Below are 16562 nucleotides of genomic sequence, written 5' to 3'. Positions count from 1 at the left end.
ATTTATTGAATTATCTTCGGGTCAGCCATATAAGGGATTATGATAAGAATTGGTTGATAGATTGAGTGAATATTATCAAATTGCTTGCTCAACCACCCCAAAGTTTTCATCTCACCACCAAGTACCTACATTATCAACCTAAGCACATTTTGGTACCCAACTCTTGTTGGGTCCTTTTGGGTTAGTCAACAAGTGCTTAGGCACCCAAATGGCCTTAGTACTAGTTTGTGATGAACACATCACCTTGCTAGTGCTAATTCCATTTGTGGTCTTCCTAAGCATATTATCATAAACAAATGTGTTCAGCTTAGGGATGTTACCATTTGGGCATTCATAACTTAGATGCCCCTTTCTTTTACAAGCATAGCATATGCGGCCTTTGTTTGCTCTATGCTTGTTTTGCTTGTATGGACATCTATCAACCTTGTGGCCCATCTCATTGCACCCATAGCATCTTCTAGTTGCAACTTGGGCTTCTTTTCTTGCTTCTTTGTACATTGGGCATTTCTTGGTAAGATGCCCCAATTTCTTGCTCATGAGACAAGCACTTTGTCCATGACTCTTCACTTGCTTGGCCTCCTTGGTAGAAGCCTTTTGATTGGCGGCTTCAACCTTGTCGGCCCAACTCTTGTGTGGACACATAGCCCACTCATGTCCATATAATCCACAACCATAGCACATCCTTTTTCCATGTTTCTTGCTCTTAGTTGTGTTGGCCTTGCTTGAGATGTGATTCTTTTGTTGGGCTTTGGAGGAAGCAAGGTTTGAACCCTTCTCAAGCTTCTTCACCATGTTATCACGGTTATCTTGAGAAGGTTGTGCTTTCTCCTTACCCTTCAACCGAATCACATCTTTCTTTAATCTTTGCACTTCTTCTTTGAGCTCTATGTTTTCTATAAGATTTATCTCAATCGAAGATTGGCTTGCTTGAGGAGCACATTCATTAGTACAAGAAATATTTAATTGAGATGGTGTACTAGTGAGCGGATGTGTGAGAGGTTGAGAGAATTTTACCGACGTGAATCACAACCTCATGAGCCACCTCAAGCATGATGCTTGATTCTACTACTTCCTCATGAGAGCACTTTAGATGAACATAATTTGCTTGTAGCTCATTATACTTGCTTGATAGTTCATCTAGCCTTGCCTTGAGCTCGAAGTTTTCCTTCTCTAGTTGTGAAACACTAGAAGAGGAGTTAGTAACTAAAGCATGCTCAATTGACAATTTTTTATACCTCTTCATTTATTGCCTTTAGCTCTTGCAATTTGGAGATGAGAAACTTTTCTTGATTTTGAAGCGATTGCTCTTGCTTCTCAATCTCTTCTTCAAGCTCATCATTCTTTTCAACTATCTTCATGATGATGAACTTGTCTTTATGGTTGAGATGATCAAGGTTGTAGTTGTCTTCAACTTCAATATCACTCTTATCTTGATCATCCACTTGAGCCTTCTCCTTTTCTTGATCTTTCTTGTTACTCTTCTTCTTGCTTTTCTTGGCCATGAGACACAAGTGATGAGTATCATGAGATACTGAGATTGACTCATCACTTAGTTGCCACCAGGGCTTGAGCATCGTTGCAAACTAGCTGCTTGCTGGTCTGCTGCCTCGGCCATACCAGACACATCCGGTAGGAATACCGGACACGTCCGGTATGTGCAGGCAGACAGCACGTCATGTGCTGCTTGCACTTCTTACTCCGGCTCGGTGCTCTTGAGGTCTTGTGAGGCTTCTTTGCTGCATGAAGACACAATGGACATACTTTCCATTGACTCAACCTCAAGTGCATCATCACATTTGGATTCTCCATATAACTCAACGAGTTTGGTCCAAATGAGATGAGCACTCTCTGGAGGTGGTTGTCCATTGAATATTGCCTCATCTTGAACCTCTGCACTCAATGTACTCAAAATGATATTAATAGCTTGAGCATTGAGTTGCACACATATCTCTTCCTCTTTTGATAAATTCTTATAGTTGCTCCAATCAACTATAGGAAGAGGTATACTTGCAAACACAATATGCTCAACAATAGGACTAATATGTCTAAAAGCATTGAGTACATGAATTGACCAAGGTAGAAAGTTTGAACCATCATTTTGGAGAAGCACCGGCTCCAACTTGATAGGCGTCGACATCCTTTTCTCATGGCGGTGAAGCTTTAGGTGAGAACCTTGCTCTGATACCAATTGAAAGGACCTAGGATGCCGCCTAGAGGGGGGTGAATAGGCGTTTCTGAAAATTAACACCTTTAAATGCGGAAACAATTAGAAAAGTGAGTTTCCAAAAATGGAAACTCCAAATTAAGAGTACTACCACCCCTCACAAGTTAACCACAGAGTAAACAAGGTATAAAGAATATATCTAGAAGCTACAACCCTGCAACACCAAGTCAGAACAGAGAATAAATATTTTCAGTGCGGGCAGGAAATACCGGACGTGTACGGTATGAATACCGGACGTGTCCGGTATACACGATTTCTGCAGATCGGCACCGAACTTGCTCCTTTCAATTTCTATCTTCAAACCAAACTACAGGCACTTAATGGAGATGACAATATACATAGAGAACCTACAGAATAGCTAGAGCAACATAAATATCAAATGAAATGCGAATTAAGACACGATATTTGTTTTACCGAAGTTTGGACTCGTTCGAGTCCTACTCTCTGTTGAGGGGGCTATGGGCGACCCAGCGAAGGTCAGCCCTAGAGGGTACCACGAAGGTCACTCTAGCCAGAGTCTTTTCCAACTCCTTTTCCTCCTTCCACTAAATGATTCCGAGGCGGCGGAATCGACCGTTACAAACTTTCCGAGGCACACCACAATCTCTCGGGTGCTCTCCAGCGACGCCTAACCGTCTAGGACCGAAGAGTCCAAGAGTAACAAATGCGAATCACGAGATTGACAATATGCACAAGTGCTCAAGTGGTGGCTTGCTCTCTTTTTCAAATTCTTTCTCATCCCACAAATTGATTTTGCAATTTGGATCACACACTCACTAAGAGAGGGTTTAGGAGAGTTGGCAAGGCTCAAAAACGTGTGTCTATCTCAGCAGAATCAGCAGCCTCCAAAGGTGGAGGCTTGGGGGTATTTATAGCCCCCTTGAAAAACTAGTCGTTTTATAGCCGTTGCAATACTGGACACGTCCGGTAAGCATACCGGACACGGTCGGTATGACTCACACTGCGCCAATGGTAACTAAGTTACAGTGAAGTTGTGAGGCGTTGGAACTCCCGGTGAATGCTGGGACTCCCGACCGTCGGAACTCCCGACTCACGTCGGAACTCCCGACCCTCAGCATATTTGAAAAACATGTAACTAAGTTAAGGTTAGTGAGGTGTCGGGAATTCCCGACGCATGTCGGAACTCCCGACCGTCGGAACTCCTGACTCACGTCAGAACTCCCGACCCTCACGACTTTTGAAAACTAGCCGTTGGCCTCTGGTCATCCATACCGGACACGTCCGGTATGACCAGGACAGTGAATCCTCCAAGTCAGTTGAAGTGCGACATGTCAGAACTCCCGACCCATGCCGGGACTCCCGACCATCGGAACTCCCGACCTATGTCGGAACTCCCGACGAACCAACCCGAGAACAACTAGGTTTACAGCTGCTGGACAAATACCGGACACGTCCGGTATGCATACCGGACACGTCCGGTATTGCCAGACCAGCAAGAAATCAGTTAGCACTTTTGTCACTCAAATACTCAAAACTCACATGGGTTGGCTTGAGCACTTATGAAACATTATCTATCAACATGATGCATCCCTCTTAATAGTACGGCATACCTATTAAACTCAAGATAAACGGAAATATGAATTTGTACCACTTGAGTTGTTCATTTGAATTGATGCCGTCCCTTCCAATCTTCATCAAGTAAGGGTGCTAACATGTTGATGTTGATCTTTTCACTTGAGCATAGCCATCTTGAGCATGTGACTTGATTCCATTCATCAAGTTTGAATAATCCCAAATGTATCAAGTCACTTCCATCAAATACTTCATTATAGATTTGATCCTTCACATCAATATGACCATCTTAGCTTGATTAGTACCTCAACTAAATGCAAGTACTTTCTTCTTCACCCTAGCTAGGTTCTTCGGCCGCCAAGCCAGTCGCTTGCCCTTCACCCTTGCTTAGTACCTCGAAGCCTTTCCTTGCTATCTTCACCATCTCAAGCCATCAAGTCACATCTTGTGTTGAATCATCCATTCATATGTATTGTTATCTTTTTCATTTTAATTTAGCAAGCTTCAAATATGAGACCATTCCATATGCAATCCCTCATGTCTCATTAACTAATAATCATGAGCTTGCTTTCACATAGTACATGGAAATCCCACAAGAAATAAGCCTTCACATGAATTCCATTTGCATTGTTGTCTTGTGCTTGAACTAGATTGTTTATACAACAATACATCACTTTGGCTTTCATTAAGTACCTGTGAGATAACCTATTACCTGTTCACACCTAGCAAACAGGTTAGTCCTTTAATCACGTTGTCATTCAATCATCCAAAACCCACTTAAGGGCTAGATGCACTTTCAAAACCCCTAAATAATCTTAAATAAAAGAAGTTATCGACTATGAAGTTTTTTATCTCTTCGACCTCTAATATTGATATAAAGTTTGTCTTAGTCCGACTTCTTTTGAAACAATTCTTAGTCCGACTTCTTCTGAAACAATTATGAACTTACTTGCACAGTACTATTAGAGACGAACCATTACTAGGGGTGGTTGGTAACACCTATTGTCATTACAATAGAGGGTCAGCGTTATCAACTGCCCTTAAAATTCGATTTTATAGGGTGCAATAAGTCAGCTGTGCCTCTATAACCAATTGTAGGGTGCGGCTAGAATTACAACTGGCTCCTGTAAAAAGAAGAGAGGACTCCACAAACAAGATTTCTTAAGTAAAAGTTGTGAAAAACCAGAGGCGCAAGAGCATGGGAGGAACGTCATCTCTGAATATCGAGAGTACGACGGCTTCATGTTAGCTTCTATGCCCAGAATAGCCCTGTGCGTGGTCTTTACATAGAGTACAACAACCAGGTGCTAGTCTAGGAGATTTGGATCATAACAACTCACAAACTACCAGGTCTACCTATTTAGCAGGGACTACCTATTCTTAGGGACTACCTATTCTCCTGGGCTAAGATATCCTTGGTTGTTACAGATTAGGAAGACACATACAGCATACATGCATACCTGTTTATCTAACACTCCCCCTCAATCTAATTTAATTTCATGTTTAGATTGTTCTTGAAGATTTCCGGCTGCCGCACACCTAGAGGTTTTGTGAAGCCATCTGCAACTTGATCTTTAGTGGATATATGTTCTATATCAAGAAGTTTTCTAGTGACCCATTCTCGAACAAAATGATAATCAACTTCAATATGTTTAGTACGAGCATGAAAAACCGGATTAGTAGAAAGATATTTAGATCCTATGTTATCACACCAAATCTTGGCTATTCTAGGAGCATGAACTCCAATCTCCTGCAATAGAGTTTGAATCCACATGATTTCTGCTGTAGCATCTGCAAGTGCTTTATATTCAGCCTCAGTACTTGATCTCGACACTGTAGCTTGTTTTCGAGCACTCCAAGAAACAAGGTTGGGACCTAAGAAAACAGCGAAACCTCTAGTGGAACATCGATTATCCAAGCACCCTGCCCAATTTGCATTAGAAAAGGCACTAACGAGCAAGGAAGAAGATTTGTTAATTTGAAGTCCAGCCTTGGTCGTGTATTTTATATATCTAAGAATCCTTTTAACTGCTACCCAATGTACTGTGGTTGGAGTGTGCAAATACTGGCAAACCTTATTAACTGAGAAAGAAATATCTGGTCTAGTCAGAGTTAAATACTACAAGGCACCAACAACACTCCTAGCTATACTGAGTTGCGTCACTAGGACCAAGTAATGAACCTTCATGCAAGGATAATTTCTCTGACGTAGACAAGGTGTACTAACAGGTTTGCAGTTGCTCATACAAACCCGTCTATGAATGTCCGATGCACAGTTTTCCTGAGACAGTATAATACCATTATGTAACTTGCTCACCTCTATACCCAGAAAGTAATGAAGATCTCCGAGATCCTTTAGAGCAAATTCTTGATTGAGATCCTGTAGCAGTGCTGCTATCACATTTGGAGTAGAGCTGGCAACGTAACATCTCCCTTACTGTAGAAGAATAATGATGTGTCTGCCTTTGATGATTTGAAATCTAGTGCTTGTAACTTTGCACTGAGTCTTGAGTACCATGCTCTGGGTGCTTGTTTAAGCCCATACAGGGCCTTATCTAGTTTGCACAGGTAGTTTGGTACTGAGGGGTCTTCATATCCTGGAGGTTGCCTCATATACACTTCTTCCTCTAAAACACCATGAAGAGAAGCATTTTGTACATCAAGTTGACGTAAGCTCCACCCCTCTAGAGATAGCAATAGATAGAATAACTCTGATTGTAGTTGATTTAATGACTGGACTGAAGGTATCTTCATAATCAATACCATATCTCTGCTTGAAGCCTTTTGCAAGTAAGCGAGCCTTATACCTGTCAAGACTCAAGACTACCATATGATTTTCTTTTAATTTTATACACCCATTTACAATCTATAATGTTTCTTCCCTTTTGTGGAGGAACTAGATGCCATGTTTTATTCTTCATCAATGCCATATACTCAGCATCCATTGCTTCTTTCCAATTTCTGTTCTCTAGAGCTTCATCTAAATTTTGAGGTTCACCAGAAGCTGTGAGACATCCATACCTAATAGTACCATTGGTGTACTGTTTGGCTTTCGAATTCCACCCTGCAACCGTGTCCTTGGTCTGATCATAGCTTCTGGTGCCTCGGATGATCTTGGAGTAGCATTATTGGCTGGATGGAGTTCTGATTGGCCAGCAGGTGATTCTAAGGACACCTCAACCCGAGCAGTCCCCTGCAGCGCCCGGTGCTACCTGTACTGTGCTAGGCAAAATTGCTACGGTGCCTCCATTCCCTCCATCTACTCCTATATTATTTGTTGATGTATTTTTCTTCAATAGTGCCTCCGTTCCCTCCATCTACTCCTGTATCATTTGTTCTATTTTCTTCAACAAAAAACAGGGTAGAAGGATTATAATTAAACATATGATCACCCATAAATTCTCCCCCTTGATCATAAACAGGATTAAGAAGGTTAGGAGGAAGAAGGGAATATCGGAGCAAAGACGAGCACGAGCATTAGAGTGTAAAGTGGAGAAGGAAAAAATAGACTCATCAAAAGTGACGTCTCGGGATATACAAACACGCCCTGACGAAACATATTTGAACCCCTTATGCATATTGTTGTACCCAGAAACACGCACTGTTTAGAACGAAATTGAAGTTTGGGCCAGCAAGCACACCCGAAAACTCTAAGGATGGAATAGTCGGGCTGATGTTTAAAAAGACACTCAAGCGGTGTTGTGAAGGAAATAACTTTACTAGAAATTCTATTTATGATATATGTGGCAGCAAGGAAAGCTTCGTCCCAAAATTTAAAGGGCATAAAAGCACGGGCAAGGAGAGACAAGGCGACTTCAACAATGTGCTGATGTTTTCTCTCGGCAGCTCCATTTTGTTGATGTGCTCGTGGACAGGAAACAAAATGAGTTATGCCGACTTTTTCAAAAAAAGGAATGAAGTTTTTGATACTCTCCACCCCAATCAATTTGCATAGAAACAATTTTTCGGTCAAAGAGTCTCTCGACAAGATTTTGGAACTCATGAAATCTCTAAAACACATCAGATTTGAACTTGAGAAGACAGACCCAAGTGAATTTACTATAATCATCAATGAAGCTGACATAATATTTATTTCCTCCAACGGAACTAGGTGCAGGACCCCAAACATCAGGAAAAAAAAATGAGTTCTAAAGGATGACTTGAAACACTAGACGACCTAGGGTACGGATGCTGATGGCTTTTGGTCTGTTGACATGCATCACAAACAGACTCTTTATTTGACTCAGCAAGACATGGCAAACTATTACTGCTAATTACTCTTGTGACAATGGGAAGAGATGGATGTCCCAAGCGATCATGCCACCGTGATAGAGATGGTTTGTCGACACTGAAGACCTGCTATGTTGACGCCAAAGGGAGAGGATAAAGGTCCTTGTAACATCTGCCCTCAAGGATGGTGTCCTTCATGGCCTGATCCTTAACCAAAAAATATTCATGGTGAAATTCTAAAAAAGCAGAATTATCTACAAGCCGATGAACAGAGACTAAATTTTTGGTGGCAGATGGAACATGAAGAATATTTTTTAGATGCAAATTGCGACCAGGGGTGGAGTGACCAATATGTTTAATTTCCATACCTTCACCATTCGCAGTGTGAATCTGATCATTGCCATGGTACTTATCACTGAACTGAAAGCTTCTCTAGTTCCCCGGTGATGTGATCTGTCCCCCAGTGTCCGTGTACCAATTGGTGTCGATTGTGTAGGAGTGCTGTGCAGCGACCACAAGTTTTGGATCCGGGACATAATTTTCATCGAACCTTTGCCACCATACAGAGGCATCGTGACCCTTCTTGTAGCAAACCTGACATAGGGGCTGATCGTCGGTGGAGCTGGTGTTGATGATGTTGCCGGAGTTGAAGCGCTGCTGGTCAAATTGTTGGCGTTGTTGACCTCCGCGACCACGACGAGGTGCTTGTCCTCAGCGTCTGCGATTGCCACGTCCACGGCCGCCTAAAACACGCCCGCCAGAGCCACCGCGACTACCTCTATTTGTGGCGTTCACGCTGTAGTCGCCACTGCCTCAAAACCGAGCATCTGAGAGTACAGCTCGTTGAGAGAAACAGGCTCGACCCTTGCAACAAGGGAAGTGACCAGTGGATTGAAGTCGAGATCCAATCCATTGAGGCTGTATGCCGTCAGTTCTTCATCATCAAGTGGTTTGCCGGCTGCTGTCATCTCATCATTGAGTGCACGCATCTTGCCGAAATACTCGGTGGCGGATGAGTTGCCCTTGCATGGTGGACAAGGCAAGGCGCACATTTATGGATCATGCGCGGCTCTGGGCGGTGAACCAGCTTCCCACCGCCTGCCATGCCTGTGCTGCCGTCTGTGACGTAGCAATCTGCACAAATACATCCTTGGAGACGGATGCAAAAAGGAACCCCAGGATCTGTTGATCCCGAGTGAACCACTCCTCATACGCCGGATTTGCAGTCTTGACGGTCTTGCCATCTGCTGCCTTCTCGGAGATCTCCACGTCGGGGGCAACGGTCTTGCCGTTGATGTGCCCCTCCATTCAGGCACCGCGTATCGCGGTAAGCACCTGCGCTTGCCATAGCGCGTGGTTACTCTTGGTCAGCTTCTCGGAGACTTGACGGTCTCTGCTTGAAGCCATGAGTCTAAATCAGAGGCGCAAGAGCGTGGGAGGAAAGTCGTCTCTGAATATCGAGAGTACGACGGCTTCGTGTTAGCTTCTATCCACAGAACAGCCCTAGTGCGTGGTCTTTACATAGAGTACAACAACCAGGTGCTAGTCCACGAGATTTTTTTTTGGATCATGTACGACGGCTTCGTGTTAGCTTCTATCGCAGCAGCCGGGGTGAGCACGCGCATCATGCGCCGCAGCCCGCAGGCACGGTGTCTTGGACGGGTTGAGTGTGACCCTGATGACTATCTGTGGGAGCATATGGCGGAGCTGCCGTGCTGGTGGATGGCGTCCAGTATGCCGAGGTCCAGCGCAGCCTTGAGCGCCATGGACTTGACGTAGCTGAAGGTGTGGTTCCAGAGCTGGAGCTCCGCATCCAGCACCACCTGCTGTTCGGTGCTGCTTGTCGTGTGCTGTTGCTCGGCAATTGTGTGTTGTTGCTCCTTGCTGAGTACCATGGCCTCCACCACCACCTGCGTTTCATTGTGTGTTGTTGCTCCTTGCTCAGCACCATGGAAGGAGGCGGCGGTGCGAAGGGTTTCGCGCGAGCGGTGTAGTATGTCGCGCGAAAAAAAGTGCCGCAAAAAAAATATCGTTCTCTCTCCGTTCTCCCTGCTCGCGCGCTCCACGAGCTCCCTCTGCCGCCGGGTGAACCGCCCGAAGGCACGGCACGGCTGCCCCCGCGCGGCGGGAGCCTGACGGGAGTCGTACGACGCGCCGAACAGCGTCTCGCCCTCGCGGTACCCCGCCTGCTGTAGCGCCTCGACGAGCCTCCTCATGCACAGGTCTCTGTGTATGGCCGGGAGGCGACGAAGAGGTTCGCGTGGAAAAAAAAGAAGACTGCAGAAAAAAAAATCAAATGGGACCGGCATTTGATTTTTTAGAACTCAAATATTAGTAACTATTGGAGATGAACTTCTTTTTTCTCCTAAAACGTTTTTAGGAGTTGGTAAACATATACTTTTTAGGAAGAATATTTAGGGAACTCTTGAAGATGCTCTAACAACTCACAAACTACCAGGTCTTCCTATTCAACAGGGATTACCTATTCTCAGGGACTACCTATTCTCCTGGGCTAAGATATCCTTGGTTGTTACAGATTAGGAAGACACGTACAGCATACGTGCATACCTGTTTATCTAACAAAAGTAACTACTGAACTTTTTTTTGAGAATAATTTTACACAAATATAGCAACTATCCTTTTCCCGGAGACCTTGAAAATACATTTTTGCCAGAGAAACTGAAGAGGGTAGTTTCTTATTTTCCTTTAAGATGTTCTAGTTTATAGCTGAGATGCTGGTGTGCTAGCACCTTGGTGATGAGCGATTGACAATACGGTGTGCGTGTGACGTATCTCTCGGCAGGTTATGGTTGTAGGTGACAGGTGGATGGAGACAAGGTACATGCGGCGACGAGTGAAGAACGAGGATAGGATGCCGTGCCGAAGAACCGTGGGGGCGGAGAAGGGCGGATCGAGGCTTGCGTTCGAGGGACAGGCGATCATGTGGTGTACGTCTACTGTACCTGGCTACACGGTGGGAGGACGTCGAGGGAGGTTTCCAGATTACGCCACAAAATCCGGGGTTCGCTGGTTAAGCCACAAAGCCATGCATCGTACCGGGACGCTCGTGCGGCGTGCGTTGGCCGAAGATGGAAATTCTGGCGATCGCAATACGATTTCGGATGGTCGTGCGGCGACATCGCGAGGATCACATCGCGGAGATGGAGGGATCGCGGACATCGCGGAATTTGCCATGGAGGACGTAATTGGAATTTACGCCCCTACGTTGAATTTATTTAGCGTAGGGGGTTATGTGAAAATAGGTCGTGCCACCCTTTGGAGATATAAATATGTGGCACCTAGGGTTGAGAAGGTTGAGACATTTTGGACTCCCGGCGAGTTACTATTCCCCGGGGTTCCACGGTTCAGTTTTCCTCTCTCCGGTGTAGCCTAGGGTTTGAATTCTAGTGAGAGGTTTTTGTTGATCTCTCCGATTAAGAGAGGGAGGATGTTCGGGCGGAGGCTAGATGCACTTTTGTAAGTTCAATTACTTAATTTAATCTTTCATCTATAATGATTGATCTTGTGCATCTCGATTTGTTCTTTATAATTCTCGTTAGCATCTGACATAGTCTGCTTGTTTTATTTTTATCTTAAGATCCGGACGTGATTCTAGTTAGGTTAGTTTCGTAATTTCATCTAGTTTAATCTGATAAATTTTTAGGTCGATCGGAGTTACGGATTTTCGTCCACATCAGGTTTACTAGGTACATAGAGTTCTGTCCAGATTAAAAAAAACGTGATTTAGTCAGGTTTTGTGTTTAGGGGAAGGGTTATAAATTTTTGGCTTCCGCGACCATTCACCCCCCCTCTGGTCGCCCGTTTCGATCCTTCAATTGGTACCAGAGCCGTTTCTATCCTTCAATTGGTACCAGAGCCGGTTAAGGATTTCACGACCAATCCCAACTAAAACAGACTAGATTATGCGTTTGTTCAACATCTATGGGCTTCTTCCGTAGGATCACTGTCTCATCAGCCGCTGTAGCCGCCTAGTGCAAGAGAGTTTTGCACGTGTTCAACATACTCTTACTCCCAGTACCAGCCTGAACATCTAGTGCCATCCCACTGAAATTAAAACAAAAAATTAGAACTTTAATCACAATCATCATGAAAATAAGTATAAATTAACCATAATCATCAAATGCGATAAAATTACTCACATTGCGATTCGGACACTTGTAGAAGATACGGCCCTTATTGGGACACTCCTTCCTCACCCGGTACTCTATCACAATCTTCTCCTCACACTTGCCGCATGCAATGAGAGGGAGGTCCGGCCTCAGTCACTTTGTAACCCGATAAGAGGCCGAGGACCCGGAAGCAGTTGCCATCTACTCTCTATACTCATTTTTAATATAATATAAATTTCTTATTTTATAAACAAATAAAATAAAATAAAAACTCTAAAATTCTCTATATCTCTAAAGCATGAAGTGTGCTATGCATGATAGAAATGAAAGCTCAATACTAGTTTTGAATAACTACTTTAACCTTCCTTCATCCAAATATGCAAACTTTAAAGTGATTTTAAGCTTAAATGACTTACAAATAAAAAAAATCTACCATAAAAAAATCACATATATCTAGTCCACAAAATGAAATAAGCTACTGATGAAATATGAGAGTATAAAGTTGGTAACCTTTAGAACCGAAGAATCGATGGAGGAATGGAAGAAATCTTGTGATCACCGGTGATGAGGAAGAAAAGAGGCCGGCGATAAAGCAAGAACACTGAGCTCGAAGTGGCTCGGGCTCGGGGAGGAACAATGAGTATATAGGAGGGGACCTTTAGTCCCGGTTGTAGACAGAAACTGGGACTAAAGGTCCATTTCTAGTCCCGGACGGATCCTCCAGCCGGGAGTAGACTTTTACTCCCGGTTCGAGGGACAAACCGAGAGTAAAAGTGAACCTTTAGTCCCGGTTGGTAGATCCAACCGGGACAACAGGTCCTCTCCAGCAAAAGCCTGGCGCAGTAGCTGTTGGGCAGGGACCTTTAGTCCCGGTTGGAGCTACCATCCGGAGACTAAAGGTTTCTCTAGTCCCGGGCGCGAAAAATACCAGAACTACAGCCAAATTTCGAAGTGGATCAAAGGTCGTTTCTCTGCTGGTGGCACTTACGGTGGAATCTCTCCAGATATCGAGTTTTGGTCCATGGCAAGCAATTGTAGCTGTGGACGATTGCCTATTTGTTCTGGTAGTTTTCCACTGATTTGGTTATTTCCAAGGTCTAATCTCTGCAGATTTGATGAAAGATTGCCAACAGAAATTGGCAGACTTCCATCAAGCCTGTTGTCATCCATTATCAGCATTGTTAGATTGGAGCAATTTGTCAGAGAGGTAATGAATGCCCAGTTATCAGACTTTAGGGAGTTACTTCCTAGATTTAGTACACGTAAGTGAGGTAAAGATCCTAGAAGCGGCACTGGGCCAGCTAGTGCGTTATAGAAAAGATCGATCTCTTGGAGCTTTGATGCATTAGCTAGTGATGGTGGAATGAGTCCTGTGATATTGTCACCTGACATGATCAACATTTCAAGGTTTGGTAACAAGTTGCCAAGGGTGGCTGGTATATAATATCCAGAAAAGATCATTATTGCCTAAATCATGGATTCTCAGCGATGTTATGTTGTAGAGTTCTGCTGGGAAATGCCCAAATTGGTTGTAACCTAATGTCAGAGCAGTAAGGTTGCGAATTCGACTCAAAGTCTCTGGAACTGATCCATCTAGCATATTTAAATCAAGGTGTATTTCCGTGAGGGAAGAAACATTTCCTAATGATGGAGGTATTCTTCCTGAAAGGTTGTTCTCTGCAAGGTTAAGAATTTGCAGAGTTGCCATAGTATGGAAATCTGGAATAGGCCCATTTAAGAAATTCCTTTGAAGATTGATAACGACAAGTCGAGATGAGTCCTTGAAGAGACTAGCAGGGATAATTCCAGACAGGTTATTATTTGCGAGGATCAGATCTTGAAGCTTAGGAAGTGTGCCGAATTCCTTAGGGATGGGTCCAGACAACAAATTACTTCCAAGATCTAACCATGTTATAGAAGTAAGGTTAGCAAGAGAAGGAGATAATTGCCCAGCCAGCTGTAAAGAGTTCAGCTCCAGTGAAACAACACGGGAAGGGGGAAGGGCCTTACCACAGGCGACCCCTCTCCATGTGCAGAATGAGCCGCTAATGTCCCATGAGCTAAGGACACCAGAAGGATCATTTGTGATGCCTTGCTTGAAGTTGAAGAGGTCGAGTCTGCAGCTAAGATTGCGATTGGATTGGAGAGCAGGAAGATGAGAAGATGAGAAGATGATCCACGAGAAGAAACATGAGTGCATGAGCCATCTCTCCACGTACATGAGTCTGCAGCTAAGATACCGATGCCGGTAGCGTGCGATTTTGGCCAGGATAGACCCCGGCAAAAAAGAATGTACGACCTGGTCAATCGCAGGCCTAGACGGTGGCAGGGCCCAGCCGGCCAACCTTGCAACACAGCTAGTACGCATTTACGCAAGCCGCCAGTGCCAAGGGCAAAAGGAAAGCCCAGCCCAGTAGGCAATAGTCCGTTCGTGCCTTCGTACGTGGACGTGCTGCACCAGCATATCGCTCGTCGTTCTCATCCTGGGCTCCTGGCAACTACTGCAAGGAGGCTTCGCCACTCTACCAAGCACCTAGATAAGGTAACCCAAAAGGCCAAATCCCAATTCTTCAACTGCAATTGACGAAGAAAGATCCTATATTCAATTGACGAAGAAGGATCCTATTCAAGATTTGTAGAGTTCACCGGTTCCCAATTTGTTCCTTATGTTTCAGAAGAAATCATCAAATTTCTTTTGTTGATGTTTAGACTTCCCTAATCCCCAACTGATAAATAAGGATACATTTACATTTTTCTGTTTTTTTGCAGTTATAAAACTTATATAAAATAGAAGGAAACACCAAACAACATCACATCATATTTTGTTTCTTTATAAAGAAAGAAAGCTTCATCCATTGTGAGAAGGGAATCAGATCAATTATTATAAATGTTTTTAATAATGAAAACAAAACTGACTTCATCTCTTGTGCTTAAGGAAATCACCTAGAGCAAGATTGATAATACAGCTTACTTCCCTTCTCTCTCCTCTATCTCAACATATAGCTCACCTACAACCCTTTTATTTTACTTGCTCTTAGTATCGTTGCTTTCAATCCCAAGAAAAATTCTTTTGTGATAACAAAATTTAGAGTTTAATAGAGTTGGCTAAGTCATATTGTACCGTTGATTTCAATTTAACACAAGTGAAGGATCTTGGTCATGAAAATAATATTTATATTGATAATATGCAAGCTTATAAATTATTATCCATAATATTATATTGTTGAATATCATTAATATGTCTATAGTATTATATTATAACAAATTAAAAGTTAGCACAGTGTATTTTGGTCGACCCCAACAGCATTTTATCCTGGCTTCGCCTCTGAAGGCTTCTATAATCAAATAAACAAATCTCAAACTCATTGTGCATTCAGGATTAAATTACGGGCCGTGTGCCAAATTCAAAGCATTTCATATTTTCTATTTTTTCTCGAGCTGACACAAAAATGTTGGTAAATATGACTAAATATCATCGAACAATATTAATCAAAGTAATGTGAGTTCATAAATATTATTGCCGCGCGTAAAATGTTACAAAATCTCATATTACACCTTCATCCTAGCCCATGTATTGGAAAGAGACGGAACATTCTCCATTGCAGAGTCCGTGAAGTCCAAGAACCAGTACGGGCCTGAGCGGCTCGCTAGACTATTATAATTTTTTTTATTTTGAGGGATCGAGATCTTGATAAGTACATTTAAAATGTAACCGTAACATTTGTAATGTTTAATGTTAATGTACCTATCGTCTATGTAGCAAATATAAAGCGAAATCCGATACCACAAAAAAAATATAATAAATTTTAAAATAATAAAATGCGAAAAAGAGATCACTGCCCGTTAGCACAAAACCGACATTGATGATAAAGACGGCACTACCGGATTAAGCCACGAGCCGGCAGTGTTGCTCAAGACATCACTGCTGGTTGTAGCTACAAGCCGACAGTGCAGTGGAAGACATCACCGCCGGTTTGAACCATAAGCAGGCAGTGATGGACAACAAAACACTGCCGGCTCGAGTCTTGAACCGACAGTGTTGGTCAAGCTAACACTACCGGCTTGAGCCACGCACCGGCAGTGTGGCTTGGGCCTCAAACCAGCAGTGTTTGTTAAGACAACACTGCCGGCTTATGCTACAAAACGGCAGTGTTGGATCAATTGGACACTGCCGAGTGGAGGCTAGAACAGATAGTGGTCTCTCCTTATTACTGGCGGTTTGAGTTACCGGCAGTGATGTCAACCTCCATCACTGCCGGTATGCCACTATTAGTTCAAAATCTATTAGTGAAAGGGAGTTTTGAACCGACAGTGATGTGCTTGTCTAGGGTAGTGATGGGAGTGTCCCCTCGATTTTCCATTATGAAGGAAGTAGGCAAACGGACATTAGGAATAGCATTTGCTTTTGTATAAAAATAATTAGCCAATCCTGTATTAAAATAGTA

General features: G+C 43.4%; 1 protein-coding gene, 1 non-coding gene and 1 pseudogene across 2 annotated transcripts; all 3 read right to left on the bottom strand.

Annotated features, from left to right (window-relative positions):
• Nucleotides 1–8778: 8778 nt before the first annotated feature.
• LOC136491666 (uncharacterized) lies at nt 8779–9394 on the bottom strand (annotated as a pseudogene).
• Nucleotides 8799–8937, bottom strand: LOC136495059 (small nucleolar RNA Z247). The gene has a single exon (XR_010768847.1). It is a non-coding gene; the product is annotated as a small nucleolar RNA Z247 (small nucleolar RNA).
• A 3707-nt stretch (nt 9395–13101) lies between the features above and the next one.
• LOC136491664 (probable LRR receptor-like serine/threonine-protein kinase At3g47570) lies at nt 13102–14338 on the bottom strand. Its single transcript, XM_066487937.1, has 2 exons — nt 13585–14338; nt 13102–13502 (listed from the first exon to the last, which is right to left on the bottom strand). Exons 1-2 carry the CDS (start codon nt 14336–14338, stop codon nt 13102–13104), a joined length of 1155 nt encoding a protein of 384 aa, XP_066344034.1.
• Nucleotides 14339–16562: the final 2224 nt, after the last annotated feature.

This window comes from Miscanthus floridulus, chromosome 11 (genome assembly GCF_019320115.1).
Source record: "Miscanthus floridulus cultivar M001 chromosome 11, ASM1932011v1, whole genome shotgun sequence".
Lineage (NCBI taxonomy): Eukaryota > Viridiplantae > Streptophyta > Magnoliopsida > Poales > Poaceae > Miscanthus > Miscanthus floridulus.
This window is presented reverse-complemented; position numbering and strand designations above follow the sequence as displayed.